Raw genomic sequence first — 27,435 nt, forward strand, 5'->3', positions numbered from 1 at the left:
GGCCTGGCACTCCTGTCTCCACCCTACAGGGCCCGGTTTCTTGTGTTGGCCTATGGTGAATGTCTCCCCCTGCCAACACACACTGGGCATCTACATCCCTTTTTTTCCTTTGCGGAACCCCCTACGCTGAAGTCATACAGTTCTTGAGGGTCAACCCCCTGACTCCATGCATCACATGCACAGTGATTTGATGAGGGATGAGCCTATGACCCAAATCTGCCCAGTGAGAGCCAGGCCTGGGCCTTTCTTGCTGTAGCTATTGGAAGAAAAGCATTTCCTTTCCACTGGGGCTGCTAAGTGGTCCATGGCCTATCAGCCTGGCCTTCGGGTGGGTGGGGGACATCTCTGTCTCTGGTTGTAGGGGAGGCTTCTTGCAAATAAAGCTTTTCTCCGTACAAAAGCAGATTTTAGAGAGGAAATGAGGCAGTCCTGATGAAAAATATTTGAGCAGCTGGATCCAGCAGTACCTGAAGCCACATGCTCCAGGGCATTTTCAGTTAAGTGAACCAATTAATTTTTTTTTTCTCTTAAGCCAATGAGAATTGGAGGATAATGCTCCCTGCCTGATTTGTGCCAGTCCCTAATTTCTCTCTTCCCTCCCAGACAAATGTCATCATTGCTGTTTACATTTGCAAACTCAGAGGCCATGTTAATCAAAACCATCTTTATTATTTAAAGAGCATCCTGTCATCATGGGCACCTAGATGGGGGTCCCCAGATGGCAGAACAATATTTACATGGGGGTCAGGAGGGTGAGGCTCAGGTGGTCCCAGGGCTGAGTGGGCCCGCCACTGTGGAAGAGAGGAGCCTGGAGGGAGGGTATCCTTGGACCTGTGGGCTCAGCCCAAGAAGAAAAACGTCCCATTCCGGGCCCAGGGTGGGGTTCACCCTGGTGGGGCTGGAGCCACCTAGGTGAACTTGGGCCCCAGAGGCGTGCGCATCAAGGAGAAGCCACAGGTCAGAGCTGGGTCACCATGCCGCTGGCTTCGGAGTGAGTCTGGAGAAAGACAACTGGGGGCTTCTGAGGTCTGAGAGGCTTCCCCAGTCCCACAGCTAACCTCCCCTCCCCACAAGCCCTTGGAAATCCATCTGTTCCCTAGGGCACCATCTTCTGGCCTGAGCACAGGTTACCAGAAAACCGCTGCCTCCTCCCCTTTCCCCATTAGAGTCCCAAACACTCCCGCCCTCTGGGCTCCCATCTGAGCCCGACGTTCACCTTTATGGCCTGGAAGATCCACTCCCGGAAGTCACTGACTTTGGTGTAGACACCCGGCTTCTGGGCCAGGGCACAGCCGGTGCCCCAGCTCACGATGCCACACAGCCGCCAACGTGGCGTCCGAGAGATGCTGTCCTCACACACGAAGGGGCCACCGCTGTCACCCTGGTGTGGGGAGAGGAGGCCGGGCTGGAGGCCAAGAGGGCATCCGGGAGGCCCTCTTGGATGGCCAGGGGCTGTGGTCACAGAGCCCTCTGGCCCTGAGAGAGGGAGCCCGGCCACCCACTGACCTGTGTCTCCATCCCTGGAGTGGCAGGGGCTAGGGGCCGCCCCCCACAGTCCCTCACCTGGCAGGCGTCAATGCCACCCTCAGGGTAGCCGGCACAGAACATCTTGGGCTTGATCTGGTTCGCGTAGAAGTCGGGGCCGTTGCAGACCTCATTGCTGATTATGGGGACTCGGGCCTCCTGGAGTACCCCAGCCTGTTGGCCTGGGGGTGTGCGGGCAAGGCTGGCCGAGGCTGGGGAACAGGCGCAGCCCCCTTCCCTCCTGCTGCCCCCCGCCCCCAGGCTCTTCAGCGTCCCTGGGCCCCAGGGCCAAGAAGCATTTGCCTTTCCAGCCAGACTGCCTTTCCCCAGCCCAGTTCCGTCTCCCTCACGGTGGCTCTGCAGGCAGAGGACAGGACTCACCGTAGTACTGCGTGTTGCCCCAGCCAGTTACGGTACAGATCTTGCCGTCCACCAGGGCCTGGCCGGCAGCCGGGAGGCACACGGGCTGGATGTATTCTGGGAGAGAGACCAGGCGGTCCAACCCCTGCCGGCCTGCCCCGCCTGGAACAAAGCTTCTGTCCAGCAGCCTCAAGGGCCCCAGTGCACCCTCTCCTCTGTTCTTTTAAAATAACCACAGCAGGGGGTGCCTGGGTGGCTCAGTCGTTAGGCGTCTGCCTTCAGCTCGGGTCGTGATCCCAGGGTCCTGGGATCGAGCCCCGCATCGGGCTCCCTGCTCCGCGGGAAGCCTGCTTCTCCCCCTCCCACTCCCCCCGCTTGTGTTCCCTCTCTCGCTGTGTCTCTCTCTCTCTGTCAAATAAATAAATAAAATCTTTAAAAAATAAAAATAAAAAAAAGTAAAAGTTTTCTTCATTTCACTTGTGTTTTTTGGTAGCAGTTTTTCCGAGACACAAGTCACACACCACACAGTTCAGCCCCTTCAGCGGGCGAGTCGGTGATCTTTAGGGGGTTCACAGAGAGAGTTTAGCTGCATGCCTGGCAATAGGAAGTTGCCACTATGGCCACCATCGATTTGAGAACGTTTTGATCACCCCAAAAAAGAAATCCTGTATTCTCTACTTGTCACCTCCCAATCTCCCTGTCCCCATCCGCCCCCCCCAACCCCGTAACTCACACCAGCCCAACCCCCTGGCAGCCACTAATCCACTTTCTCTCTCTCCAGCTCTGCCTATTCTGGACATTTCATATAAATGGAATCACATAGTGGCCTCTTGTGTCTGACTTCTTTGGTTTAGCACAATGTTCTCAAGGTTTATCGGTCACATATCATGTGTCAGTGCGCCACGATTCCATCTTACGGCCAAATATTACCCTACTGTATGGATCTACCGCATTTTGTCTATCCATTCGTCAAACATCTGAGCTGCTTCCATCTTTTGACTGTCAAAGTGAATAGAGCTGCCGTGAACACCTGTGTCTAAGATCTGGTGTGCACCTGTATTTTCATTTCCTCTGGGCACGTAGCCCCGGGTGGATCTGCTGAGGCAAACGTGAACTCCGCGTTTAACTCCCCTAGAGGTCGTTTTCCTTATCACCATGGAGTCCTATGGCTCGGTCCTCTGTCCTCCAGCCTCTGAGTCCCCAGGCCAAGGCCCAGTCCCCAGACTTACCCGTGAGGGGCAGGGGGCTGGACAGGTGGACCAGGGCGATATCATTGCTGTTTTCCTCACTGTTGGGGTCTCGAAAGGGGAGATAGCCCCCGTGGTAGACTACTGCCTGCACCCCCAGCTGCAGGCCATGCGGTGAGGCCTGGGCCACAGCGCCGGCAAACACTCGCCATCGAGACAGGACCCGGTTCCGCCTACCAGGGAATAGGAGAGAAGGGCGGCAGCTTCCCCGGGCGCAGCCTCTCCCAGCTCGCCTCTCCCCTGCCTCCCCCGCTCAGGGCTGTGGGGGACACTCACTCAGGGAAGCAGTGGGCGGCTGTCAGCACCCAGTCTCCGGAGAGCAGGGACCCTCCACAGAGGTGTGCTCCATCGTAACGGAGACTGACTTGCCACGGCCACCTGCCCAGGCTGGTGTCTTGGCCTCCCACGATGCGATCCACAGGCAGCTTCCTACGGCCACAGTCTGCGGGAGAGGCAGAGTCAGGGGCAGCGGGAGGGCCTGGAACCCTCAGGACACAGCCCCATCCCTGGGGACCTATAGGAACATGGCCCTGCTCTGGGGGCCTGAGGGGACATGGACCTGCCACCCTGGAGGAGTCAGAGGACACAGCTCCACCCTCATAGGATCTAAGAAAATATGGCCAGTGGGGGGAGAGGGGGTGTCTGATGGGACGAGACCCTGACCTTAGGGTTCTGCCGAACATGGGCCCACCTTAGGGGAGTGAGGAGACATAGTCCCATCCCTGGAACCCTATGGGGAGATGGCCATGCCTCCCTCCCCAGGGGAGTCGGAGAGGACCCAGCTCCATCCTTGTAGGGTAAGAGGCTATGGCCAGTGTGTGTTGGGCAGGCTTGGGGGGGGGGCGGTGTCCGATGGGCCATGGCCCTGCCCTGGGGGGGGTCTCAGGGAGAGGGTACCGAGTAGCAGGGACTCACCTTGGCAGACGGTAGCCAGGAAACGGCCCCTGGGACAGTCACTGTGACAGAAAGGGGCAGAGGCGGAAACAAAAGGGGAGGCCAGTTCAGGCGGGAGAAAGGGCCCCCGAGGGCAGGCGGGATGGGCGCCCGGGCCCCGCGGTCCTCCTCACCACACAGAGATGACCTCGAGCAGCCTCCGGGCCAGCGGCAGCCTCCCCTCGTCCACGCAGAAGAAGCCCGACGTGCCGTTGGCGCCCGCCGTCCGCACGTCCAGCTCCGAGTGGCCCAGGGCCCTGGGCAGGCAGGGGTCAGGCCTGCTCCTCCCGCCCCGCCCCTCCCTGTCTCCCCCCCCACTCCCGGGCCACCCGGTACCTGAGGAAGCCCATCTCCTCGCAGCCCAGGCCCGCCACCCTGGCGTTGGAGCGCGAGGAACACAGCAGCCGCCACGTGCCCTCCGTGTCGTCGAACACCATGAGCCGGGCATCGGCCGGGCTGACCTGCACTGCAGGGCGACAGGACGGCCGCCTGGGTCACCTCCCCGCCGCGCCCCGCCCCCCAGCCCGGCCCGCAGAGCTCCAGGCCTGAGTCCCCGCGGGGGGCCGATAGGAGCTCGGGGCGCGCCTGCGGGCCAGGGACCCCAGGACCTTCCTGTCGCCTCCCTGCTACCTAAGCTGGCCGCGCATGCGCCGCACGTCCGGCCCTTTGCTCAGACATCGGGCCTTCGGGGAAGGGGGAAGCCGTTTCAACCTCGCTCACAGGAGAATGGCCTGTGAGGCTGGAGCTGCTGGGGGCCGTCTTTGCCCCGATGTGGGGGAAAAATAAGCCAACGTGGAAGAAAGCCAAGGGATGTCTGCCCCTTGATGGACTCAGACCCCTAAAGACCCCCAGAATGGTTGGATAAGTAAGTGAATTGTTCCCTTGTTGTTTAACCAGTGTTTCTCCTTTTGTCTTATGCAGCCCGAAGACCCTTGACTAACACCTCAGAGGGCCAAAATATTTAGATACCCTATAGTCTTCAAAAAAGAAAAAAAGAAAGAGGAAAAAAAGAAAGAAAAGCTATCTTTTCTGCAGGACTTGTCCGAGACTTGAATATATATTCAAGTGCAATTCTCCAAGCTGACAATGTAGTATTCATTCATTCATTGGCTCACTCATTCATTCATTCACCCTATCATAAGCGTTAACTGGATGTACACTCCATACGCAGCCCGGTGGGGGGTGACGCTGGAGGCATAAAGATGACCAAGACAGCCCTGGGCTGTGCCCTCACCAAGCCAAGGTCTAGGACTGGGGGAGCCAGACAGCAATGAAAAAGTCACTCAACCAAACACATCATCACAAACTGTGAGAAGAGAGGGGATGTTCGGAGAGTGCCGGAGGGATTCCTCGCGTCTGGGGCTGGTTGTGTTGGGACCTGCCCGTCCTCTTAACTCCTCCCAGGCTGCTCCCCACGCAGGGCCAGAGGACCGTCTTCCACACCTAAGCAGGTCACAGCCCTCAGGCCTATTTATTTACATTTACCGCTCAGGACGTGCTAGGCTCTATTTTGGGCAATGAGCAAATTGTCATGGCAATAAACAAATCAGACAAAACCCCTGCTCTGTGGAACTCCAGGACCAGTAGGTGAAATAGGTAACGAAAGGGACAAGTAAGCAAAATAGACGGTGTGTCACAAAATAAGGAGCCAAGGAGACAAATCCAGCTTGACTGAGGCAGGGGCACACTGGCGTGTGGGGAGAACTTGCCATTTCCCACAGGCGGGCGGGCAGGGAAAGCTTTTCTGGGAAGGTGGGGTGTGAACATAGATCTGAAGGAGGGGAGGGAGTCGAGTCATGAAGGTAGGTGAGGGAACAGAGAACGAGGCCACAGGAACTGCAAGGGCAGAGATCCCAAGGCTGGGGGAGGTGGGGGCGGGGCTGGGGGAGGAACCGCAAGGAGGCTGGAGCAGAGTGAGCGAGGGGCGGATGAGCTGGGAGGAAGGCCAGGTCCATGCGAGGACTTCGCTTCTCCAGGGAGAGAGATGCAGCCAGGGGAGGCCCTGAGCCAGCAGCGCCCTGACCCGACTGGGGGGTTCACAGGCTCCCTCTGGCTGCGGGCCAGGGACAGACTGTAGGGGGCGCCACAGGAGCAGGGAGCCCAGGGAGGGGCTGCTGTGGAGTCCAGGCTGCGGAGGATGGAGACCCGGCCGCGGCCGGGGAGGGGGCAGTGGCGGAGAAGAGTTTAGATTCTGGAGAGATTTTGTGGGTCGAGCTGACAGATTGCATGTGGCTGTGAAGGAAAGGGAGGGGTCAAGGACAACTCTGAGGTGTCTGGCCTGAGCCGTAGAAGGATGCAGCTGCTGTTGACCAGGATGGGGCAGGGCGCAGGGGGAGCAGGTTTGGGGAAAGGCCAGCTGTGACCCCCTCGGTCCTATTCTCCTGAGCCTCCTGCATTGCTGGCGCCCCAGAGCACATTCTAGGAAACCAGACCTGGGGCAAACTCAATTTGGCCTCCCCCCGAGCTGAGGGGTCTTCCCCTAGCCACCTGATCCGGACAAGGGAGGCAGTTCTAGACCCAGTTCTAGAGGACCCTGTCTTCTGAGAACCTGCCGTGTGCCCAGCACTATGCCTCACGTTCTCCCTGCCCACCAACAGCATGGCCTCGCCACACCACCCCAAGGCCACAAAGATCATCCCCATTCTGATCAGAGGAGGAGGCTGAAGCTTGGAGAGGCGAGGTGCCTTGCCCAACATCACCAAGTGAGTGAGAAGCAGAGACGACTTGCATCCAGGTCTGCATGACTCCAGACCCCAAGCTCTGCACGTTGGCCCGGACAGCCTGTCCAGTGACCTCCTTACCCACAGCGAAGGCTTCCTGACTGCCTTGCCCCCTGCTCTGGGGTGGGGGCAGGCGATGCCTGGCACCCCTGCGATGGCGCCCAACACCCCGAGTTCCAAGACCAAGACTTGGGATTTGAAACACCAGCTGGGGGGTAAAAAGCTTCCAAGTGTTCCAGATACGGTAAGGTTTTAGGGGGAAAAAAGGATCACTTTATGGATATGTGTTGGGGGAGGGAGAGGGAGGGAATATCAAATGCCCCCTCCGATTATTTTTAAAGCCACGTTCTGTGCCACTGTTTCTCACTTTTCGACTCTTCATTCTTGTTGGTATTATTTGCAAAAAAAAGAAAAAAGAAAAAAAGAAAAGAAAATGTGTTCTGGGTCACCTGGTTTTGCCTCCTGAATTGTCTGATATATTTAGGGGTGTGAAAATCCCAGAAAAATGAGGCGGGGATGTAGTTTGGGGGTTGTTTTCATTTGTTTTGTAATTTCCCATCATTTTTGGAAAACCCAAGTATAAGTGAAGGGCAGGCGTTGGCCAGAGCGAGGTCTGAATCACGGCCTAGGTACTTTCCAGCTGGAGGTCAAGGGCAAGTCAGTTCATCTCCGTGACTTGTCTTGTGCATTAAGCAAAGACCTCCTGAGCACTCACCATGTGCAGGACACCGTCTGGGGCAGCAAACCCAGTGCCCCTGCCCTCCTGAAATTCCCCAGAAGTCAAGTGTAAGGAGAATTTTACCCTGGGCAATAGGCATGACCGTGGGGTGGGGGGAGCATGGGGCCTGGGGGTGCAGGAAGGAAGGCCTTGCTCAGCAAAGTTAAAGCCTGAAGGTGAGACCCCAAAGCCACATTTAGCTAGTGGACTGCATTGTCTCTCCTTCTTCCCCATGGCCCCCTAGCTTATGACTAAGGAGGTTGGGACCCAGGGCAGGATGGGTCTGAGGCCCCAGAACTCAGCAGAACCTCAAAACTGCTTCTAAGTGTGAGCAGGCAAGAGGTGGTAAGACAAGAACGTGGGGCCAGGAGGGCCCTTCAAGGGCATGAGAGTGGCCCATAGGCTGGATGCTGGAGAGCATCAGAAGCAAGCGTGATGTGACGGCGGAAGAGGGGTCTGCCCCCTAGGAGCCCTGGAGCCTGCAGGGGGTTGAGACTTTAGCCCAGTGGCAGTGGGGAGCTACGGAGCTACGGAGCTACGGAGCGGCTGCTGGGACATGATCCCTCTGGCCTGCCGCTTCTTCGGTGTGTGGTCTTGGGCAAGTCAGTTCACTTCACTGGGCCTCAGTGTCCCCCATCTGCAAAAGGGGGGCAATGGTAATAGGTCCAAGGTTACAGCACGGGGGCAGCAGCAGATGGTAGCTGTCACTACTGCAAGTTGCTTGGCTGTTTCTCGAGAAACAGCAAAGGACAGTAATTCTGCATTGAGCAGATCTAGGCTGCCTGGGTTCGAATCCCAGAGCTGCTGCTTCCTAGCTCTGAGACCTGCGGCAAGTCGCTGGACCTTTCTGCGCCTCAGTCTCCCCATATGAAAATGGGCTTTTGTGAGGGTTTAATGAATTGAAACCATAAAGCCCCGAGGCCTACACCTGGCACCTATAAATGCTCACTAAGTGCTGGGATGGTGACCAACGCTGATGTAGGCTTTCCTTGTCCGGATTTTCATTTCTTCTCTTAGCACGAGCTGAGTCCTTTATGGAATTAGATGAGGCTCCTGGGAGTGAAAAATACATCCCATCACCCAACTTCCCCTTTCTTCCTGCTGTGCTGGGCCACAGAACGGCAGCTGGGGGCGGGCACCCGGGAAAATTCACCCATTCATTCCACGTTTAGTTTCCACATCTATTATTAGCGTAGCCATTCATTCTCAGCTGCCTGCAGACCCAGCTCTGCCGGGCCAGTCTGAGAGCTATTCCTGGCCTCATCACCTTCCGGCTGTGTGTCCTCTCTGGTCTCACTTCCCACATCTGTAAATGGGGATCACAGCAGCAGTACCCCCCTCCACCCACCCACCCTAGAGAATGAGAAGCGGTCGCCAAATTCATATAGCGCCTCACAAATGGGCTCTGACCATGCCTCGTAGTGAAGAAACACATTTTTACATTTTATGACGCAGCCCTGAACTTGTGCTTTCTGGAGCAAATCCCTGTATTGCTCTGAGCCTCAGTTTCCCCATCTGTAAAGATGGAGTGAATAACAGCACGGCTGTCATGGAACCAAAACGAAAGATTAACAAAACTTTCCCGTGCTGAGAGAGATGCGCTGTGGTCTTTTCTAATCTAATCTCTTTTATGCTTTTAATTTTTTAAAAGATTTTATTTATTTATTTGAGAGAGAGAGAATGAAAGAAAGCATGAGCAGGGGGAGTAGCAGAGGGAAAGAGAGAAGCAGGCGCCCCACTGAGCAAGGAGCCCAATGCGGGATTCGATCCCAGGACCCTGAGATCGTGACCTGAGCCCAAGGCAGACACTTAACCGACTGAGCCACCCAGGGGCCCCTCTCTTCCGTGCTTTTTAAAATGTGGTTTCCGACTCCCTAATTTGATTTCATGAGGCACTAATGGGTAACACATTTAGAGTCTGGAAAACACAAGACAAGGTGGAGTGCTTAGAACGGCACCCTGTCCCCAGCAGGTGCTCAATCTGAGTGCTATTAGCATCTCTGCGCATGCTCACGCAGTCACTCGGAAATTTTTTCTTGAGCTCCCACCAGGGACAGGTTTCCTCCAGGGCTCCCCAGAGGGTCCCAGCCTGCTTTACTCACCCGGATACAGCGGCTCCTGATCACTCTTGAGTAGAAAGGTCACTGCAGAGAAGGCAGAGGTGAGGGCAGGCAGGCAAGGGGCTGCGGGGCAGGGCAGGGCAGGGGAGAGGCGCAGGGACCACTCTCACCAATGGCCCAGGACGCTGCCCCGATGCCTGTCAGGAGCAGCAGGGTCCCCGCGGTGAGAGCTGCCACCTTGGGTCCGGAACAGCATGGCACAGTCCGGCCACCTGCAACAGACACCATGCTGGGGCCACTGCCAGGCCTGTCCGCCTCGCCGCAGGGTCTGGGCACGCGGCCAGCTCTGCCCTGCCCCCCGGGGCTGCCATGCCCTGGGCCCGCGCCCTCCCCTACAGGTGTCCCGCTCCCCTGAGGCTTCCAGCTGGGAAGGGGTGTGGCCGGGACCGCTGCCACCGTCCCAGCCCTCCTGGCACTGCAGGCTCTCTCCTCCCCAGTGACGCTGCACTTTGCTATCTCCTTCTCTTGAACCTCTCACTTCTGCTCCCTCTCTCAGAGCTTCTTGGAGCCTCTTGGGCGCTGTGACCCCTGACTTCCGCCCTCTTGGCAGCTCACTTCCCTGCTGTTGGCCATGTCCTCACCACTCCATCCCTCTCTGCCCTCCCAGCCCCTCTGTCCCTGGGCATCTCCCCAAACCAGCCCTCTCCCGCAGGACCCTCTGGAGGTTCAGAACCTAAGTTTGAAAAGTTGCCAGCCTCTTAATAATATTGGCCTTACCCCTCCCGACCCTGGGACCTTGGGTAGGTGGCCTCACCTCTTTAAACCTCAGCTTTCTTGTCTGTTTAACGGTCACCCAACCCAGCACTCACCTCTAAAAACAATATTTTAAAGTTCCCTCATATCATAGTAGCCGAACTCTTACCACAGGCTTATTCTCCCAAGCACTGTCCTCGTTTGGGGGAGGATTCCCATTTTTCGGACAGGGAACGCTAAGGCTCAGAGAAGTGGAGTGACATGTGCGTGGGGACTCAGCCAGCAGGAGGCAGTGCCGAGTCCTGGACCCTGGGGCACATGGGGTGCTGGGGCCCCAGCGTATAAGTAAGAAGCCGTGCTCCCTCTCCCCGCGCCATAATGCCTGGCAGAGAGCAAGTTCTCAATAAATGCTTTTACATCATTAGAGCTGTGTGTTCCTGGGCAATACCCTTCACCTCTCTGGGCCTCAGGTTTCCCCTTGGTAAAAAGAGCTTTGTTCATTCATTGTCTTGCTGAGCATCCACTGTACCTGGCACCATTCTAGGCTCAGGGGACACAACCCAAGACAGATGAGATGCTGGCTCTCATGGGGCTCACATTCCCATATGTGTAAGGTTGAGGGGAAAAGATAAACAAGTAAACAAACTTGATTATTCCCGGATAGCCACAAAGTCTATGAAGAAAACAGTGCAGGTCGGGGGCAGCAGGTGGCTTCTGGAGTGGGGTGCTGAGGGAAGGCCTCCCCAAGAAGTGACCTTTGAGCTGAGACCTGAAGGCTGAAACCATCCACGCAAAGATCTTAAGGAAGAGCCCTCTGGGCAGAAGGGACAGCACAGGCAAAGGCCCTGAGGCAAGAATAAGCATGATCTGTTCGAGAGAGAGACCACAGATATGGCCAGGATGGCATGAGTTTGGGGAAGGCAGGGACCTAGGCTGAGAGCAGCTAGGGAGGCCGGGTGGCCTGAGGGGAAAGGGGTTTTTATTCCCAGGGCAACAGGGGCCCTGGGGATTAAAAGCCAACCCCTTCGCTAGGGATTGTGGGATGGCCTCTGCAGGACACCTCCAGGGTGGCAGGAGTCCCAGCTCCCCCACCTGTATCTCAGTCTACAGCTGGTGGGCACAGGGCCAGACCAGCACCCAGAGTGGGGCGGAGCATCGTCCAGGATCTTCCTGGGACGGCCATTGTCTGGGTGTCTTAAGAATTTGAGAGCCCAGCAGTTCCCGTCAAGGCAAGAGAAAACAAATACACCCTCCCTCCAAAGAGGCTGCAGGGGGCCAGGCCAGCCCTGGCCTCCCACCCGCCCCGCCAGCTCTGTTCCCAGCCAGCCAGCTCTGTTCCCAGCCATCTTCCCCGTGCCGGTGGGAGGTCTTGGCTCCTGCAGCCATGAGGCCGGTCCCGGTCCCTTTGTTCTCAGGGGTGCCTATCAGGGCTTGGGGCCACTCCGAGCCCAGCCCAGGGCCTCTGGTGCGTCTGCTGGGGTAGCAAGCATTGAAGGACCTCCTTCCATGCCCTCCTTCCACGCCTAAAGCGGATGCCCTTGGTAGGACAGGAAGTGTCCTTACTCTGGGTCCTCCCAGTGTGAGGGGCACCCTCACTGCACGTCTTTCCTGAGGCAGGAAGCGTCCTCACTCTGGGTGTGAGGCAGCAGCCTTGCCGGGATTCCTGGCTTCTCCTTGAGGCGCTGCTTTCTGCTCCTCAAGGGCGCTAAGGGCCACCCTCACCTTAGGTCTTCGGCCCCCACCCTCTGGCAGCTAAACTCTCACAGGGGACATCTTTGGCTCCTTGTCTCTGAAACCTGGCTCAGTCAGCAGCCTGTGCCCCAGCCTTTGGCGTCCCCAACTCCAACTTCCCGAATGAAAGTCTCTCCTCTGGCCTCTGGGACACCGCGTGCGTCCGATTTTCCTTCCACTTCTCCAACAGGGGCTTTCTCTATCTGCTGACCCTCTTCCCGCTCCCTGAAACCTGGAGCTCACAGGGTGGGACGTGGCCTCCTCCCCCTCATGGCCCCTGCTCCCAAGTCTGTCTCACACACCTCCACAGCCTCAGTTTCCCTTTTCTGTCCTGCAGCCTTGTAGATGCCTCCCCCTGGGACCTCTGGGTCCTTCACACCCCCCCCAGGTCCCATACTGGCCTCAACTTCCCCCCCAATCCCCAGGTCCCGTCTCAGAGGCCCTCATCCTCAGGACTGTTCCTCATCTGCAGGACACCTCCCTCCCCACACAGCTTGCAGGCCTCCTGAGCACGTGCTGTCCACCCTCTCCTTCCCTGCACCCAGCACCACCCAAGCCTGGGCTCAGCCTCCTCTCTGGCCCAGCTTCCACACGGAAGCTTGAGGATCATCCTAAGCACCAAGTCCACCCTGTCCCTCCTTTACCTAGAATCCTTCATGACTCCCCAGTGTCCCCAAGACAGAGTCTAGGACCCTCAGCCCTGTGGTGCCAGGCTTTCTAGGATATAAGCATGGCCATTAGAGATTTGGGAGTCGAACCTATGTTTCCCCAAATTCCCAAACAGCCGTATGGGGTCATTACCAGACCCCCGACAGAGCTTCCAGCAAGCAAGCAACCAAACCCACAGAACTTGTAAAAACCCAAGTCAGAATAAGAGAAACAAAGAATGACCACCAGCGCCATCTTGTGGAGAGACCCAGCACTGCCGGGGCATCCGCCGGCCCATCACCAAAAACAGTCCTGAGAAACCAGGCTCTGGCTCGCTCAGCTCATCACTCTCCCAGCTCCACTTCCAACTTGGCCTCCAGAAATACCCGAACTCTCCATGTGCCACTGCACACCTGGCAGCTCATCAGCCCCTGCCTCTGTCCATGCTCTCCCCTCTGCCAGGCACCCCCTGCCTATTCCGACTCACCCTGCACGTCAGCCCAGCAGGTATCACCTCCTCCAATTCTAAGTCCTCAGGGAGCACCAAGAACCTTGCCTTGGGCACACTTCGAAGTTAACACAACCGGCTCAAACTCGCACGCCTGGCCCTGGCCTGCACTTTCCTTACAGCCTTGCACCCAGTGTTAATAAGGAAGGTATCATTATCATCATCCCCGGTTTGCAGACGGGGAAAGAGGGCCCAGAGAGGCGCAGCCACGTCCCCTGGGTCACCCAGCAAGTAAGCATGGCACCAGAACCGTTCGGCGTCTGGGTCCAGGTCTGACCACTGGCCACAGGACCAGGTCGAGCTGCCTGGGGATGCACTGGAGCCCACTCTGCCTCAGTTCTCTCTGTCCCCAGACCATCTCTGGCCATCCTTCCGGGCACGATCTGCCTTTCTCCCTGGGTCATTCAGGCATGGGCCCGGGCCCTGGAGACTCCTGTCGGTCAGCTCCAGGAGGAACATCGTCCCTCAGGGTCCGGGCTCTGCCAGCCACCTGCTCGGCAAGGGCACAGTGCCCCCCGTCCTGAGCCACTGGGAGCCTGGGTTTGCTCTGGGCCCTAGCTGCACGGTTTGGGATGTGATTTGCTGACTGCTGAGAGCCCCAGAGGCCAGTAATCCACACAGCTCATTTCAGCCAACGCAACCAGCACCCCCTAATTCTCATGCCCTTTAAATCCTCATGCCACCCTGTGAGGGGCACATTCACCCCAGCTCCATTTTCCAGATGGACACTGAAGCCCAGAGGGTAAGCCGCTTGCCCAGGGCCTCCCAGCTCGAAAGGGCTATCACCTGGAACTGAAGGAAGCCCTGCTAGCCTGCTTCCAGGAAGAAGAGAGGGAGCCAGCCCCCGCGGGAGAGGGCAGGGAGGAAAGGCTGCCCCCTGCTCGGGCCCCTCCAGCTGGCTCCCACGTGTGGCGGAGGTTGAGAGGGAGGCAGGCTGTCTGGAGCCCCAGCCAGGGCCTGCCAAGGGCCCCTCGGGGCCAGCCACTCAGGCGGGCGCTCGCTCCCATCATTCCTGGAACGGTTCCTCTGCGATCTCTCCCCTCTCCATCCATCCCGGCCGAGTCCAAAGTCCTCCCTCTGTTCTTTTGCCCACAGTGCAAAGAGGTGGGAGGAATGTCTGGAATTGGTGGGGTTCTTGGGTCCCTGGGACACCAGGCTGGCCGGCCTCGGTCATGTCTGGTTCACGGCCTGTGTCTCACATGCTAAGCCCCACACTGATGCCTTGTGTGGGTTCCATACTCCCGGCAACCCCTGTGTGTGGCTAGGCAGGTAGCCCGAGGATCTGTGCTTGACCTGGGGGCGGCGGTGGGGGGGGGAATGGAGCCCAGAGAAATGACGTCACTCGTACAAGAGCACATGGCTAAAAAGTGGCGGAAGCAGATTTGAATACAGGCCTGTGCATTCAGCTCCAGAGTCTGAGCCCGTAACCGTGAGAGCTGGTCTTCCCACCTTAGCCCCAAGTGGGGGACAGGCCCATGGTTAGCTGAGAAATCACTGGGGTGTGAGGGGAAACTGAGGCAAGGACCCAGGAAGGGTCATATGGGGTAGCAGGAAGGCAGATGGTAGCCCTGCCCCACAGAAAATTCGGTTAATAGTTAATCAGGTGGAGGAGACTTCAGAAGGGGGTGGGGATGGGCCCAGGAGGGGTGCCCGAGAGAGGGGGCTCTGAGGGGGTGGAGGGTTGGGAGCAGAGCACAGAGGGAGGGGCGCCAGGCAAAGCCAAAGTCGGGACTCAAAGAAAAGGGGACTCACCCTCCTTCTCCGCCATGTCACAGCCTCTTGTTAATGATTCCCCGGCTGACCTCCTGGGCCGGGGTGGGACCTGTGGGGAGACGAACAGAGAGGCAGGGCCTGGGGGAGCCAAACCCAGCCCTGGTGCCCCCAGTCCCAGGCGCCCATCCAGGGAGGCTGGACGGACTGGGCCCCGGCCAGGGCACACCGTGATCACGGACGCAGATCAGGCTGGGTTCAAGGATGGGGTCAGTGTCTGACCAGCAACCAGGGGACGCCTGGATTTGCAGGGTTGGGGGCCCCTTTCCTGGGCCTGGGGGAGGAGGGGACCGAGGGTCTGAACGCCTGGCTCTGAGGGAGTAGAGAGACCTGGGAGCCTGAACTCCTGGGTCCTGGGGAAAGAGGGATTTGGGGGCTCAGAACTCCTGGGTGTGTGGGAGGAGGGGCACAGGGGCCCAGAGTCTTGGGTCTGAGGGAAGAGGAGACCCAGGGACCAATCTCTGAATCTGAGCAAGAGGCGGCTAGAGCTCTGAGGTCCTTGGAGAGACGTCTGAGAGCCCACTCTTGGGGCCCCCGGGAACCCCGCTATTGGGACGTGGGCATTAGGTTGATGTGGGCACGAGGGCACCCATGCCCTGGGCCCGGAAGTGAGGGCCCCGGTCCTTACCCTGGGGTCCGGCAGGTGGGGGCGGAGCTGAGAGATAGTGCCCTCTTCGGGTCAGTCTCCAGGCCTGGGCAGGGGCATGGTGGCCCCGCAGCAGCGGTGGCCCGGAGGCAGAGGCAGCGGCGTGGGGCCTGCTAGGCCTGGCTGCCTCACCTGAGGAGGAGGGGGCCGGGCCGGAGGCGGGGGAAGGGGCGGGGAGGGGCAGGGCAAACGGATTGGCAGCGCGGGAGGCCACCTGGCTGGTGGGGCAGGGTTTGCAGGGGCTGGACCTGGCCGGCCCAAGCAACCTGTGGAGCCTGCCTCCGGCCTGGAGGGGGCCCAGGTGTGCCAGTCTGAGGGGAGGCGGGAGCAGGGACCGGTTTGGCCCGAAGACGGGGGGCTTTGAGCAGACAGAGCAGGCTGGGGTAGGGGGGTGCTTACAAGGACTGAAGAGTGGGCCTTTGAATTGGAGGGAACCGGATAGAGGGCCGCAGCTGCCCCAAGCCCACCCTGCCACTTCTCCTGCCTCTGGCCCAGCCCTCCTTGCCTTAGCCCCACCTGGCCCCAGCTCAGGCCTAACTCCCTCCCTATCCACCCCTGTCCCTTCTAGCTCACCCCCCACCCCACCCCAGCCCCCTGCCTGAACCCAGGCCTACCACTGCCCCCTGCTATTTCCCGTCCCCAAGTCCAGCTCCTGAACAAGGCAGTCCTGGTCCCTGCCCCAGCCCTGGCCCCAGCCCACCCCCCCCCAACACCCCCGCCAACTCCTGCCCCAGCCCCCTCCCCCCAGCTGCCTTCCTACAAGTCACGGGGGCTGGTTTGCTTTGGCAGCCTCTCTGCTGCCTGCAGCCGTGACCTCTGGAGCCTGGAAGACCTGCACCGGGTGGGGGGATGGGGGTCTTGGCCCGGAAAAGGCAGCACCGAGTGCTGAGGTCCAGGCCAAGTGGCCGGAAGTGTCCACAGGCAGATACACACTGTCCCACCAGCAGCCAAGAGTGATCCACGTCAGACCCCAGGGCCAGATAAACACCCAGACACACAAGGGTCACCAGCAGCCACCTGCTAGTGGACAGCCATGCACCCAAACCCAGACCGCGGCGGCTCATCCCACATGCTCGGCCCTATGCAGACTCCCACCCTCGGGCGAGGGCTGGGGGGGGGGGGGGGGGGGGGCCGCTGGTGCTGCCAGCCCCTAATCTCTCTCTGCCCCTCCCCCCATTTGCATCTTTCTCTCCCTCCCTCACCCCTCCCCAGCTCCCACCACGGCAGAGAGCCACTCTGCTAGGAACACAGAGAACCACCAAAACGCCTGATGTCTCTCTTCCCTCCATAGCACCTTCCCTTCCCTGCTGCCCCCATGACTCCTCTCTGGCCCCCTCCCAGCCTCCCATCCAACTCATGGTGCCCGCTGAGCTAGTGACCCTCCCGGTCCCCACTAATTAAGTGGCTGCTTCTTCCCCCTCCTTTTCCTGAATGTGCACAGAGGGCGGGTCCCCAGGAAAACGGAGGCTTCTGGATTTGGGTGGGGGTGTAGAGGGTGACGGGGCTCACGAGAGAGACTATGAATCAAGTCCAAGAATCTTTATTTCATGAACAAAACTACTCGTGTGAAGAGAGAAGAGGCTGAATGGGCCTTTCTAAGTGGCCACAGTCCAAGGCTGGTGAGAGAGGGCAGGGGTGGGCTGGGGCAAGAGTGCATCACAGGGAGAGGGGACCCCAGGTCCAGCCAGAGGAAGGAGGGGAAATGTCTCTGGGGGTTGGGTCGGAGTGGGTCCAGAACCCCCTGCCCCAAACTGTGCCCGCCCATCACGAACCCCCCCCTCTGCTGGGTGGAGGAGGGGGGAGGGAGGGGCTGGGCCCCAGTAGTGTGCATCTGAAGCGGCCAGTGTGTGCAAATCAGCAAGAAGGAGGGGTGCGGAGCCGCTGCCCCCACCTCACCGCCCCCCCTCCTAAACAGGCAGCAAGAAGCAGGGGTGGGGGCAGCGGCAGTATTGCTTTACCCATCATGCATGGCGTGGGTGGGCGATGGGGCAGGAGGAAGTGGGCTGGATCGGGGGTGTGAGCCAAGCCCCCTGCCCCCTCCCACCCTGGCAGCTCCGTTGGCAGGACTCTGAGGCTCGTGGAGGCCCAGGAATGGCCAACCCCCCCTGGGGGCAGGCTGTGCCCAGATGTTCCCCATTAGGGCTGGCTCTTCCTTGAGGTGGAGCCCAGGGCCTAAAGGTGAGGGAGAGACAGGTGTCAGTGACCTAGTGGGCTGACACCCACCCAGGCCCTTCAGCCCCTGCCCACCCACCTACCTTACCGGGGCTATTCAGCCACCTGGACACCCGTACAGTTCTCTTTGCTTTCTGAGGTGATGGCCAGGTATTCCGAGCTGTGGGGGCAAAGGCCAGGTGTAGAGTGACCCCATTGTCAGTTTGGCCCACCCCCGGGAAACCTAGGAGGGTTGGGGTCTCTGCCCTAGGTGCACAGGGTTCCAGAGTTAGAGAGAGGCGGGCACCGCAGGCTGGACACCTAGGGATCTGCGGGAAGTTCAGGCTGGGGCCTGGAATCCTGAGTCTGAGGGAGGAGGGGACCTCGGGGGGTCAGACTCTGGGTCCTGACCCCACCCATCCGTGACAACACACATACCCCTCTGGGAAGCCTGCGTGTCTGGGTCGCCTGACCCCCTCCCCACCAGGGCCACTCACGCATTCTCTTGTGCGGCGGCCTCCGTGGCTGCGGCGACCTTCTTGTAGCAGTAAACCATCTCTGCCACGAGCCATATGGTCAACACCACGATGAGCACATACATCATGATCTCCGACACGATGGACGCCATGTCTCTGTTGGCTGCAAGGGCCAGGCAGGGTCAGGTGGCAGTCAAGGCCAGGCTGGGGAGGCATGAGGCGCTCCAAGCTGGCGCTGTGAGCTTGGCCAAGTGACCTGGGTTCCCTGGGTTCCCTGGGCTCCCTGGGCCTGGTCTGCAAAGGGGACTATGCTGTTTCCCTAGAGTTGTCATTGTTACTGTGATTTTTGTTGGTTTGTTTTAAAGTAGACTCTCCACGCAGCATGGAGCCCAGTGTGGGGCTTGAACTCACCACGATGAGATCAAGAGCGGGACGCTTGACCGACTGAGCCAGCCAGGCGCTCTGTCACCATGATTCTTAATAACCAGCGTCCAGTGGGCTTTGGGATCCCCCTCAACCTGCCTCCCTGGGTGGCTGGAGGGGGCATCTGTGTCATTCAGGAGGCTGCAGGTGCCCGAGAGTTGCAGCTCTGCAACCAGAAGGCTCGGGTTCAGATCCTGACTCTGCCACTTGCCACCTGTGTAACCTTGGGCAAGTGACTCAACCTCTCTCGGTTTGAGCTTCTCCATCTGTGAAAAGCTGATAATCACAATATCTCCTTCTTGGGAGTGCTGTACAAATTAAATGTGCTTCAAAAATCCTTAGGATAGGGCTTGACATATAGGTAGCCCTCAACACCTGTTTGCTATTATTAATTCTACTATTACTGTTATTATTGGAGCAGTAGAGCATAGTAGTTAAGAGCAGGGGCTCTGGGGACCGGATTCAAATCCTGACTCTGCCTCTTATCAGCTGTGCGACTTTAGGCAAACGACTCCACCTCTCTGAGCCTCAATTCGCCCTCTGTAAACCAGTGGCGATAATCCTCATGCCTTCTCACAGGGTTGCTGGGAAGAGAAAGCAAGTTAATACCCGTAACAGGCATGGACAGGCTCGCAGTCGGCACCGCCTCAGTGTATTGGCTATTCACTGACATTTTCCGGAAACCTTCTGTCCTTTCCACGGCACTGGCCCTTGCCACTGCCAGCTTCCTTTCACTGAGCCTAAATTTAAACTGTGAGGGGGATGTGCTCAGCCAGGGAACCAGAGGCGAAGGCCGCTGTGACGTCCTCGGCCGGATTTCACAGGTGTCCGCCCCATACTCCCGGGCCTCTCCTTCCTGGTGGCCAGGATCTCGTCTTCCCCCACTGTCCTCACATGGTCTTTCCTCCCGTCAGTGGGTACTCTCTGCTGCTCCGCCCCATGCAGATGGCACCGATGCTTTCTGGGCCACAGTGAGGGAGGGCGGCAGGGCTGGATGTTTCTCCCCTGCTTCTGGGTCGGGAGGAGCTGGGGAGAGGGCTCCATGCGTCATTCATTCATTCGAAAGATAGGAAGGCGTCTCATACGGTGCATGCCTGCTTTCAGCCAGGCTCTGTGCCAAGTTCTTTATGTGAGCGTCTCCCTGAGTCCCTGAAACACCCCAAGGATAGAGAGAGTGCTGGCTTCCCATGTCAGCTGACCTCAGGAAGCACACTGAGTTGGATATATGTTGGAAAAAGTGCACATCTTCAGAATTCTCCTCCCTGCTCCTGGAACTCAGTGCTCAGATGGATTTAGGTAATCTGGTATCTCCTGCTCTCCCAGTCAGATGGGGACGGTGATCGACCGGCACGGTTCTGTAGCCCATTTTCCAGACAAGGACACTGAGCCTCAGAAAGGGGACGGCACTGGGCAAGGATGCACACACAGCCAGGATTGGACTCGGAGCCAGGATTCAACCCCAAATGTAACTGACGGCAGGCTCTGAGCTCTTCCCTGCTCTGGAAACTACCGCAGCCGAAGAAACACTTGGTAAAGGGCGCTGTATGTCAAGTGCAGTCTCCACGAAGCCACACAGACATCTCAGGAGGTAGGACTGTCATTCCCCTACTTCACAGATGAGGAACTGAGGCAGAGGGGTCACACAGAGGGTAACAGGCCCCTTCTCCGGGGAGAACTTTGATTTCTTCAAAAGCCCCCAGATCTTCTAAAAGCTGGCAGCCCCCCAGATCTGAAGCTCCAGCCTGCCCCCCTGCAGACTGGATTTCTCACTAGCCTCAGATGCTGCTTCCGCTTAAGACGTTCTCCACCCATACTGGCTATAGCCGAGATAGAAGTAGCCCTCTTGTTCTCATTTGCTGGTCTCACTCCTGCTGGGGGACCCCCCCCCCCAGGTGCTTCTACCATCTTCCACAGCTCTGCTAGCTGAGGAAAGTTCTCACCACCAACACCCACTGGCACTCCCTTGGAAATGACTCCATTCATTCCCTGGGGTATTACCAGGAGGCATTCTAGGGTTGAGGGTAATGAATAAAATAGTGGGATTAAAAAAAAAAAAAAAAAAAAGAATACGGTATGGCCGGTAATGCTAACAGTACAGTAATAACCACGGGTAATCAGAGAGATACTGTGGTGTGATGAGTTATGTTAAAAATACTACAGTATGCTGGCTGATATATGAATACAGTTGAACAAGTAAAACTTAAAATACTACAATATGATTAATCTAAAATACTATAGCATGGTGGGTAATGTTACAAACACTCTAGTATAATGGACTATGATAAAAATACTGTTGTATGTTTGGTAATGTTAAATAGTATAGTATATAGTAATATAAAATACCGTACTATGGTGATTTAAAAAAAAAAAAAACCACTAGAGTATGTTGGATACTCCCGTAGACTCTGGGAAGACAAAATGAAGAGCTCTGCCATTGGTAAATGTGAAGAACACAGGCTCTGGGAGGTAGTAGGATATGGTAGATCATGCTCGCGCCCCAGCCTCCGTCCTGCAGGTGAGGACAGCATTCCGAGCAAGGGCCAAACCACAAGAGCCACGGGACGGAGGGAACCTGGGAACCTCCCAGCTCTCCTGACCCCCTCGCCTCCGCACTGATTTGGGAGACAGGATTGACACAGATTTTGTGGTATTTGGGGGCGTTTCTTATTACAGCCACCCCCCAGGGGGTGGGGCTCCGTCTTCTACATCCGTGGGTGGCCGCCCACCCAGCATCGTGACCTACGCCAAAGAGGAGCTCACACATGTCTCCTGCACTGAATCCTGCTGGTTCAGTTTGATAACAAACGTAAAAATGCTAATTATCCAAAAGAAACCCACAGGTTCTGGCTGACGGCAGGGTGTAGTGAATCACGCCAAGAACAGAACGGCAGTCACACGTGCTTGGCTGGGTTCAAATCCAGGTCCCAGCTCTGCGATCCCGGCCACGTGATCTTACCTCCCTGAGCCTGGGTTTCCCCATCTGTAAAGAGGGGCGAGTAGCGGCCCCTAGCCAGGAGGGTGGGTGGGGAGGTTCAATGAGGGTCTGCACCCCCCTTGGGGAAAGGAAGGACAATGCACGGTGCCCTGATAATGCGCGTTCGCTGTGGGCCCCACGGGCCGTATTTGCCATGGCTCTTTGGTGGCTCAAGCTCGGGGAGAGTATCCTGACTCTAAGCCAATGGGCCCTCGGGCCCTGGAAAATTCCAATTTACACCCATCGGAAGATGGTTCAGAGAAGGGATCCAAGGCAGCTGGAGCCAAAATGATGAAATGTCCCCAAACGCCTTAGATCCTTGCTGTTCGGTGCGACCCCACACCGGCAGCATTGGCTTCGCTGAGAGCCTGTTAGAAAATGCGGCCGGGGCCCCACCCCGGCTCTGCTGAGTCAGGGTCTGAGCATTAGCAAGACTCCCAGGACGCTCAGGAGCACAGTGGAATTTGAGGAGCTCTGCTCTAGGGGACGCACTCTTATCTCTTCCGCCACGGTGACCAAGGGAGGAGGGGCTGAGGCCACCGGACAGTCGGCACCTCCCCTGTCATCCCCACTACGTGGGCAGCCGACACCCAGCCCGCTGCTGGGTCCTCACACCGCCGTGAGAGGTGGATACCATTATCATCCTGTTTCCCACGGGACAGCCCTTCCTCAGAGACAGGAAGGCCCCCGCAGGACGTCCCACAGCACAGGTGGCAGAGTTCCGCACCCAGAACTTTCAGGGGAGAGGTCTGCTGGGGCCTCGCCGCGGGTTGAAAGGAAAGGAAACCCAGAGCTGGGGCTGGGGAAGGAGGTGCAGCTCCCCCTGCTGCCGTGGGTGTTTGCCTGGCCCAGGCGAGGAGCCAGCCTGTCCCCGACCTGCCATCTGTCCCACCATCTGGCTCCGGTGGGCAACAGGGGTGAGAAGGCAGGCAGGGCCGGACTCACCTTTGTCCACCACCTCAAGGTGGATCTTTTTGACGACGCTGGTGTTGTGCTCATAGTTCTCAAAGAAGAGCAGGCGGTAGACGTGGCACTCGTAGTCGCCGGAGTGGTTGTAGGTGACGTTGGTGATGAAGATGGACAGGTCCTGCAGGTCCTTGGTGCCCCGGCTGCCGTTCCATACCACACGGCCCTCGAAACGCTCATCCTCCTCCAGCTGCAGCACCTCGTTCTCATAGCGCAGGATCTGGGGGGCAGTTGGGCGGGTCACCGCCTGCGCCCGTTCCCCCCCAGCCCCCCACCCTCGTCCAGACTCTTCTGTCCCTTGCCCTGACACTCAGAGAGACAGCAGACACACACGTGGGCACCACGACCTCAGGCAGGGAGGGCACAGAGGGGCCAGGATCGTGCCCTGGCCTGCCCCCAACCCTGACTGCGTCCCTGGGCCACGCACACACGCAGACTCACACACATATTCCTCAGGCGCCCCTCCACCCTGCACCCCCGGGCCCCCATTCAGCCTTCCTGGTTTTCATTCTCACTGGGCACACTCCTCAGCCCGGGACACAGGAGTCCAATCTCAGCCACGGCAGACCCCAATGCTCCGGGAGGCCCTACGAGTTTATGGTGCCCTCGCATGTGTGTAGTTCAAAATACATACAGCGTACAGAAGGGCAGAAAAGCGCTGCTTTTTTTCTTCCATGATGACTTGCCGCTACTAAATCTTTGTGCCAACCGCGTGCCAGGGGCAACAACTGGATCAACCCTCCCCCAAGCCTACGAGCTGGAGACTGCCGCCACCCCATCTTTAGAGAGGAGCAAGCTGAGGCTCAGAGAGGGCCAGTGCCTTGCCCAAGGTCACCAGCTGGTCAGGGGTGGAAATGGAATCTGAATCCAGGTCATCACGAATAGCACATTATCAGAAATGAAGGGACAACCCCTCCCGCCTGCTGCCTGCCACGGCGTCCCACACAGGAGCCCGCCGCCCCGCACCTGTGCCGGGCGCCCCCCCCCCCCTTGACAAACTCCTCCGTGCCCTTCTGGCGGAAGGTCCACTCTGTGAAGGTCTCGGCGGTGGTCTCGCTGCGGCGCTTGCAGGAGATGCACAGAATTTTGAAGGTCATCCCGTACACGGCCTCGGTCTCTGAGTCCACCTCCACGCAGCCCCCCCAGGCTGAGGACACTGCAGGGACAGCAGGCTCAGGTGGAGCAGGGGCGCCCAGCACCCCGGGCAATGCCAGGCTTCCTGGCCATTGGCTCTCGGCCCTCTCAGAAACCATCTGTTTCCCCTCAACAATGTTTACAAACGGACAGAACCAGACGTTCAGCCTGCCCCTGCCACTTGCTGTGTGCCCTTGGCAAGTCCCTCCTCACCTCTGGCCTCAGTTTCCCTCTGTGAGGTGAGGGAAATGGCCATCTCTGCTTCCAGGGGTTGCTGGGCAGATTCCACAAGTGAAGTAAGGCCCCAGCCGGGGGCCTGCCACGCAGGAAGCCCCTCCCCCCCAAACAACATAGGGCTGTCACTGTGGGCAGTCACTCAGAGTCTTTGCTCTGTACCCAAGTAGATACACATGTACCCCTTCTTAAGAAGTCCCCTTGCCCACGGTACTGCAGCATTTAGGTGCTGGGACTAGAATTCCAGATGTGTTAGAAGTTCAATGTGGCGGAGTCACTTCCCCCCATGACGGCTCTGCAAAACCAGCCAGCCCCAGGGAATGGGTTGGGAGAAGGCAAAACCTCAGAGGGGCGGGTGGGCGCTGGAACCGGGGCAGCCGCACACTCCAGCCCAGCTCTCTGGCCACCCACCCTCTACCCAGCTTCTCTGGCCCCTGGCCCCTCTGGCCCCAGGCTCCTCGGCTCCAGACCCCTCTCCCACCTCTTAGCAGCTTCCTGAAATTCACTGAGCTCTTTGCAGCCTCAGGGACTTTGCACCCCCGCTGGATTCCAGTCCCCTTGCACGCCTCCTCCATATTCTTACCTGCCACCCCCTTCCCAAGGCCCAGCGCTCACCAGCTAACGCTGCGCCTCTCCGGCTCCAGCTCCGGGGCTGTTTCCTTGTCCCCGAGTCTCTCCCTCTCTGAATCCTGGGAACTCCGTGCCCTCCTCCGTTGCTCTTTCTAACTCCTTGAGCACCCCTGTGTCTGTCTCCCCTACTTTATATCTTAGGGAGTCTCTCGGAAGGGTCCACCACTTTGTGTCCTCTTTTCAGGCTCCGACGGCCTCTCTCCACCTTTCCCTGTCCCTTTTAAACTCCACCTCTCCCAGTGTCTACCATCTCTCCTGCCTCTCTCAAGTTTGTCTCTCCAGCGCTCCGTTTTCTAACTCGCTTCTCGGCCTCTCTCTGGCACCCTCTACAACCCTCTCCGTCTCCTTCCTCCCGGTTACTCCCGATCCCCAGTCTCGGCGGAGCACTCCGGAGTACTCCGAATCGCCGCGCCTCTCGCGCCTTCCCTTGCGTCCCCATCGCTCCCTGTCTCTCGGTCTCCCCTGTCCCAGTCTCCGGGCGCCGCCTTCCCCCACCCCCTCCCGCGGCTGTGGGTGTCACATTGCAGCCTGCGGGGCTCCGGGAGCAGCTGACTCCGCGTTTCCTCGCCCCCGGCTGGGCGCCCGCAGCCGCCGAGCTGTGCCAGCCCGGCCCCCGCCCGCGCTCGCCCACCCGCACCGCCCACCGCCCTCCCCCGCCCGGCTCCCCGCGCTCACAACTTCGGAAGCGGACTTAGCCGGGCCGGGGAGTGGGCCGGGGGCGGCCCTCGCCCCGCCGTCCCGGGTCCCGCGCGTGCACCCCGCCGCCGGGCCGCTGCCCGGGCCGTGCCCCCCCTCCCCGCCGCGCCACCCCCCCCCGCCCCCGCGCACTCACCCAGTGCCGCGCCGACCACCAAGGCCAGCAGTGTCCCCATGGCTGCGCTGCGCGCGCTGCGCCCCCCTCCCGGGCAGCCGGTATTAATAGCGGGGCAAGAGGCAGAGGGCCCGGGCGGTGGTTAGAATGTCCCCGGGAGCGCGCGGGCGCAGCAGCTGCGGCTCTGGGACCAGCGAAGAGGGGGGGCGGAGGGGGGGCGCGGCCCCCCCGCTCCGGTTACCGCCGGGGGCCCAGCCCCGGGGCCCGGCGTCCGGGCATCCCCGCCGCGCGGGCGGCGGCCGCTGCTCGGGCTGTTGCGCTGGCGCGCGCAGCCGGGCACATTCGCCAGGTGCACCGACCCCGGCCCCGCTCCGGCTCGGGCGCGCTGGGGCGCGGGCCGCGGTCTCCTGCGCACTGCAGCGGCGGCGGCGGCGGCGGTGGCGGCGGCGGCGGCGGCGGCGGCGGCGGCCCGGGGAGGGAGGAGGGAGCGGGAGGGGGCGGGATGAATCACCGCGGGGGGAGGGCGCGGCCGCCCAGCCTTTGCCGCAGCGGCCCGGGAGGCGCCCGCTGCACCGGCCTCTCCGGGTGGTGCAGGGACCGCGGCTTCTGGGCATGGGCGGATGGCCTGGGTGTCCCCGACCCCTCCCGACTCTGGGGACCCCCGGCATCGGAGTCTGGGAAAGGTCACCCCCAGAGTCACGGAAGGGCTTAGAGGGAGTTGGGGGCAGGGCTTCCGACTTCAATTCATGGAGGTCATCCTCATGGGATGGAGGGGGACTCGGCTGGGACGTCCAAGTGACCTCTCCTTCAGATCCCTGATATCGGGGCCTGGAGGTCACTGTGCTGGAACCCAAGTGGGCATGAGGTGGGGGGGGGTCAGGCTAGGGCCACCTAGAATACTTCAGACTCCACCCAAGCAGGTGGGGGGTGCTGGATCTAAACCAGAGACGCTGCTCTGGGGGTGGGGGGTACCATGTTTCAGGAGGAGGGTCCTTGGTCTCTGATGCTACCACCACCCCCAACCACCACCACTGTTCAGGCCCCTGCTTCCGTTCCCAGGGCACCAAACTTATTCCTGCCTCAGGGTCTTTGCCTTCTTTGCTCTTCCCTCTGCCTGGACCACTCTTCCCCCTGGTGACCAAAAGGCTCACTTCTTCTCCCGCAGCTCTTGGCTCCAAAGTCACCTTCATCAGGTCGTCTGTCCATTCCCAGGAAACTGCCTCCCCTGTCCCTTACTTGACCGACTTTACTCGTTTCGTTTTTTTTCTACCGCAGTTGTCACTACCTGACATTATACTCTTCCTTTATATAGATCTTCCACCGCCTGGCCCTCCAACCCTGGACTAGAAGATGCCCCCAGGTGAGGACAGTGTCCTGCGCACCACTGTGTTCCCAGCACCTGGAACTGTGCCTGACACATTATAGGTGCTCGATAAAGTGAATAAATGCCAATGCTAGAGCCCTTCTGATACGCTGGATCCATTTCTCCCCTCCCCCAATATTGGCAGCAAGTTCTATTATTATCCCCATTTTACAGAAGAGGAAACTGAGGCTGAGAGCTCCTCACTCCCTTGCCTAGGGTCATGTAGCTGGCCTCAGGTAGATCCGGAATCCTGCCCCAGCAATGCCGGGTGGAGAAGTTGGGGATGTGGGCTCTGGGCTGTCAGGACCAGGGTGGGAGGGAGACTTCAGGCTGGCTGCTCAGGTCCTGGCCTCCAGTTCTGGGTGCGGTGAAGTTCCAGAATCCCCCTGACCCAGTCCTGTGGAGCAAGAGGAACCAGGGTGTGGGGCAGGCTCGGGGCAGAGGAACAGGAAGCCAGGGACACTGGACACTTTGTGGCCTGAGCCTCTGTGCCAACACCTCCTGGGCTGTGAAATTGCCCTGCAGAAAATAACTCTCTTGCTGTACCAAGCCCTCCCCCTAGCAGCGGGTGACAGGCGGAGGTAGTGAGGACAGGCCTTAGGCACTGGGCAAGGGCACCTACTCACAGCCCGACAAGCTGGTGTTCACTGAGCAC

The 27,435-nt window shown here is 59.1% G+C and overlaps 2 protein-coding genes and 1 long non-coding RNA gene across 4 annotated transcripts; 1 reads left to right on the forward strand and 2 right to left on the reverse strand.

Moving 5' to 3' along the window:
* Window positions 1–649: 649 nt before the first annotated feature.
* On the reverse strand, window positions 650–15,755 carry HPN (hepsin). 2 transcript variants are annotated; one of them, XM_025854507.2, is made up of 13 exons: window positions 15,601–15,755; window positions 14,955–15,024; window positions 9,733–9,834; window positions 9,605–9,646; window positions 4,401–4,530; window positions 4,199–4,321; window positions 4,047–4,087; window positions 3,408–3,573; window positions 3,114–3,304; window positions 1,906–2,001; window positions 1,564–1,706; window positions 1,217–1,381; window positions 650–997 (listed from the first exon to the last, which is right to left on the reverse strand). In XM_025854507.2, exons 2-13 carry the CDS (start codon window positions 14,968–14,970, stop codon window positions 959–961), a joined length of 1,254 nt encoding a protein of 417 aa, XP_025710292.1. In that variant the 5' UTR covers window positions 14,971–15,024; window positions 15,601–15,755; the 3' UTR covers window positions 650–958. The 2 variants fall into 2 exon arrangements, with proteins under 2 accessions (XP_025710292.1, XP_073741443.1); XM_073885342.1 differs by having other exon boundaries at window positions 1,906–2,046.
* On the forward strand, window positions 15,095–26,867 carry LOC141371227 (uncharacterized). Its single transcript, XR_012376012.1, has 3 exons — window positions 15,095–15,181; window positions 19,992–20,256; window positions 26,730–26,867. It is a non-coding gene; the product is annotated as an uncharacterized lncRNA (long non-coding RNA).
* SCN1B (sodium voltage-gated channel beta subunit 1) lies at window positions 17,143–25,832 on the reverse strand. The gene is made up of 6 exons (XM_025854576.2): window positions 25,439–25,832; window positions 23,598–23,764; window positions 22,588–22,828; window positions 18,267–18,408; window positions 17,874–17,950; window positions 17,143–17,790 (listed from the first exon to the last, which is right to left on the reverse strand). Exons 1-5 carry the CDS (start codon window positions 25,476–25,478, stop codon window positions 17,884–17,886), a joined length of 657 nt encoding a protein of 218 aa, XP_025710361.2. The 5' UTR covers window positions 25,479–25,832; the 3' UTR covers window positions 17,143–17,790; window positions 17,874–17,883.
* Window positions 26,868–27,435: the final 568 nt, after the last annotated feature.

This window comes from Callorhinus ursinus, unplaced genomic scaffold (assembly GCF_003265705.2).
Source record: "Callorhinus ursinus isolate GAN/ISIS: 27379988/994484 unplaced genomic scaffold, GSC_fseal_2.0 scaffold61, whole genome shotgun sequence".
NCBI classification, from domain to species: Eukaryota; Metazoa; Chordata; class Mammalia; order Carnivora; family Otariidae; genus Callorhinus; species Callorhinus ursinus.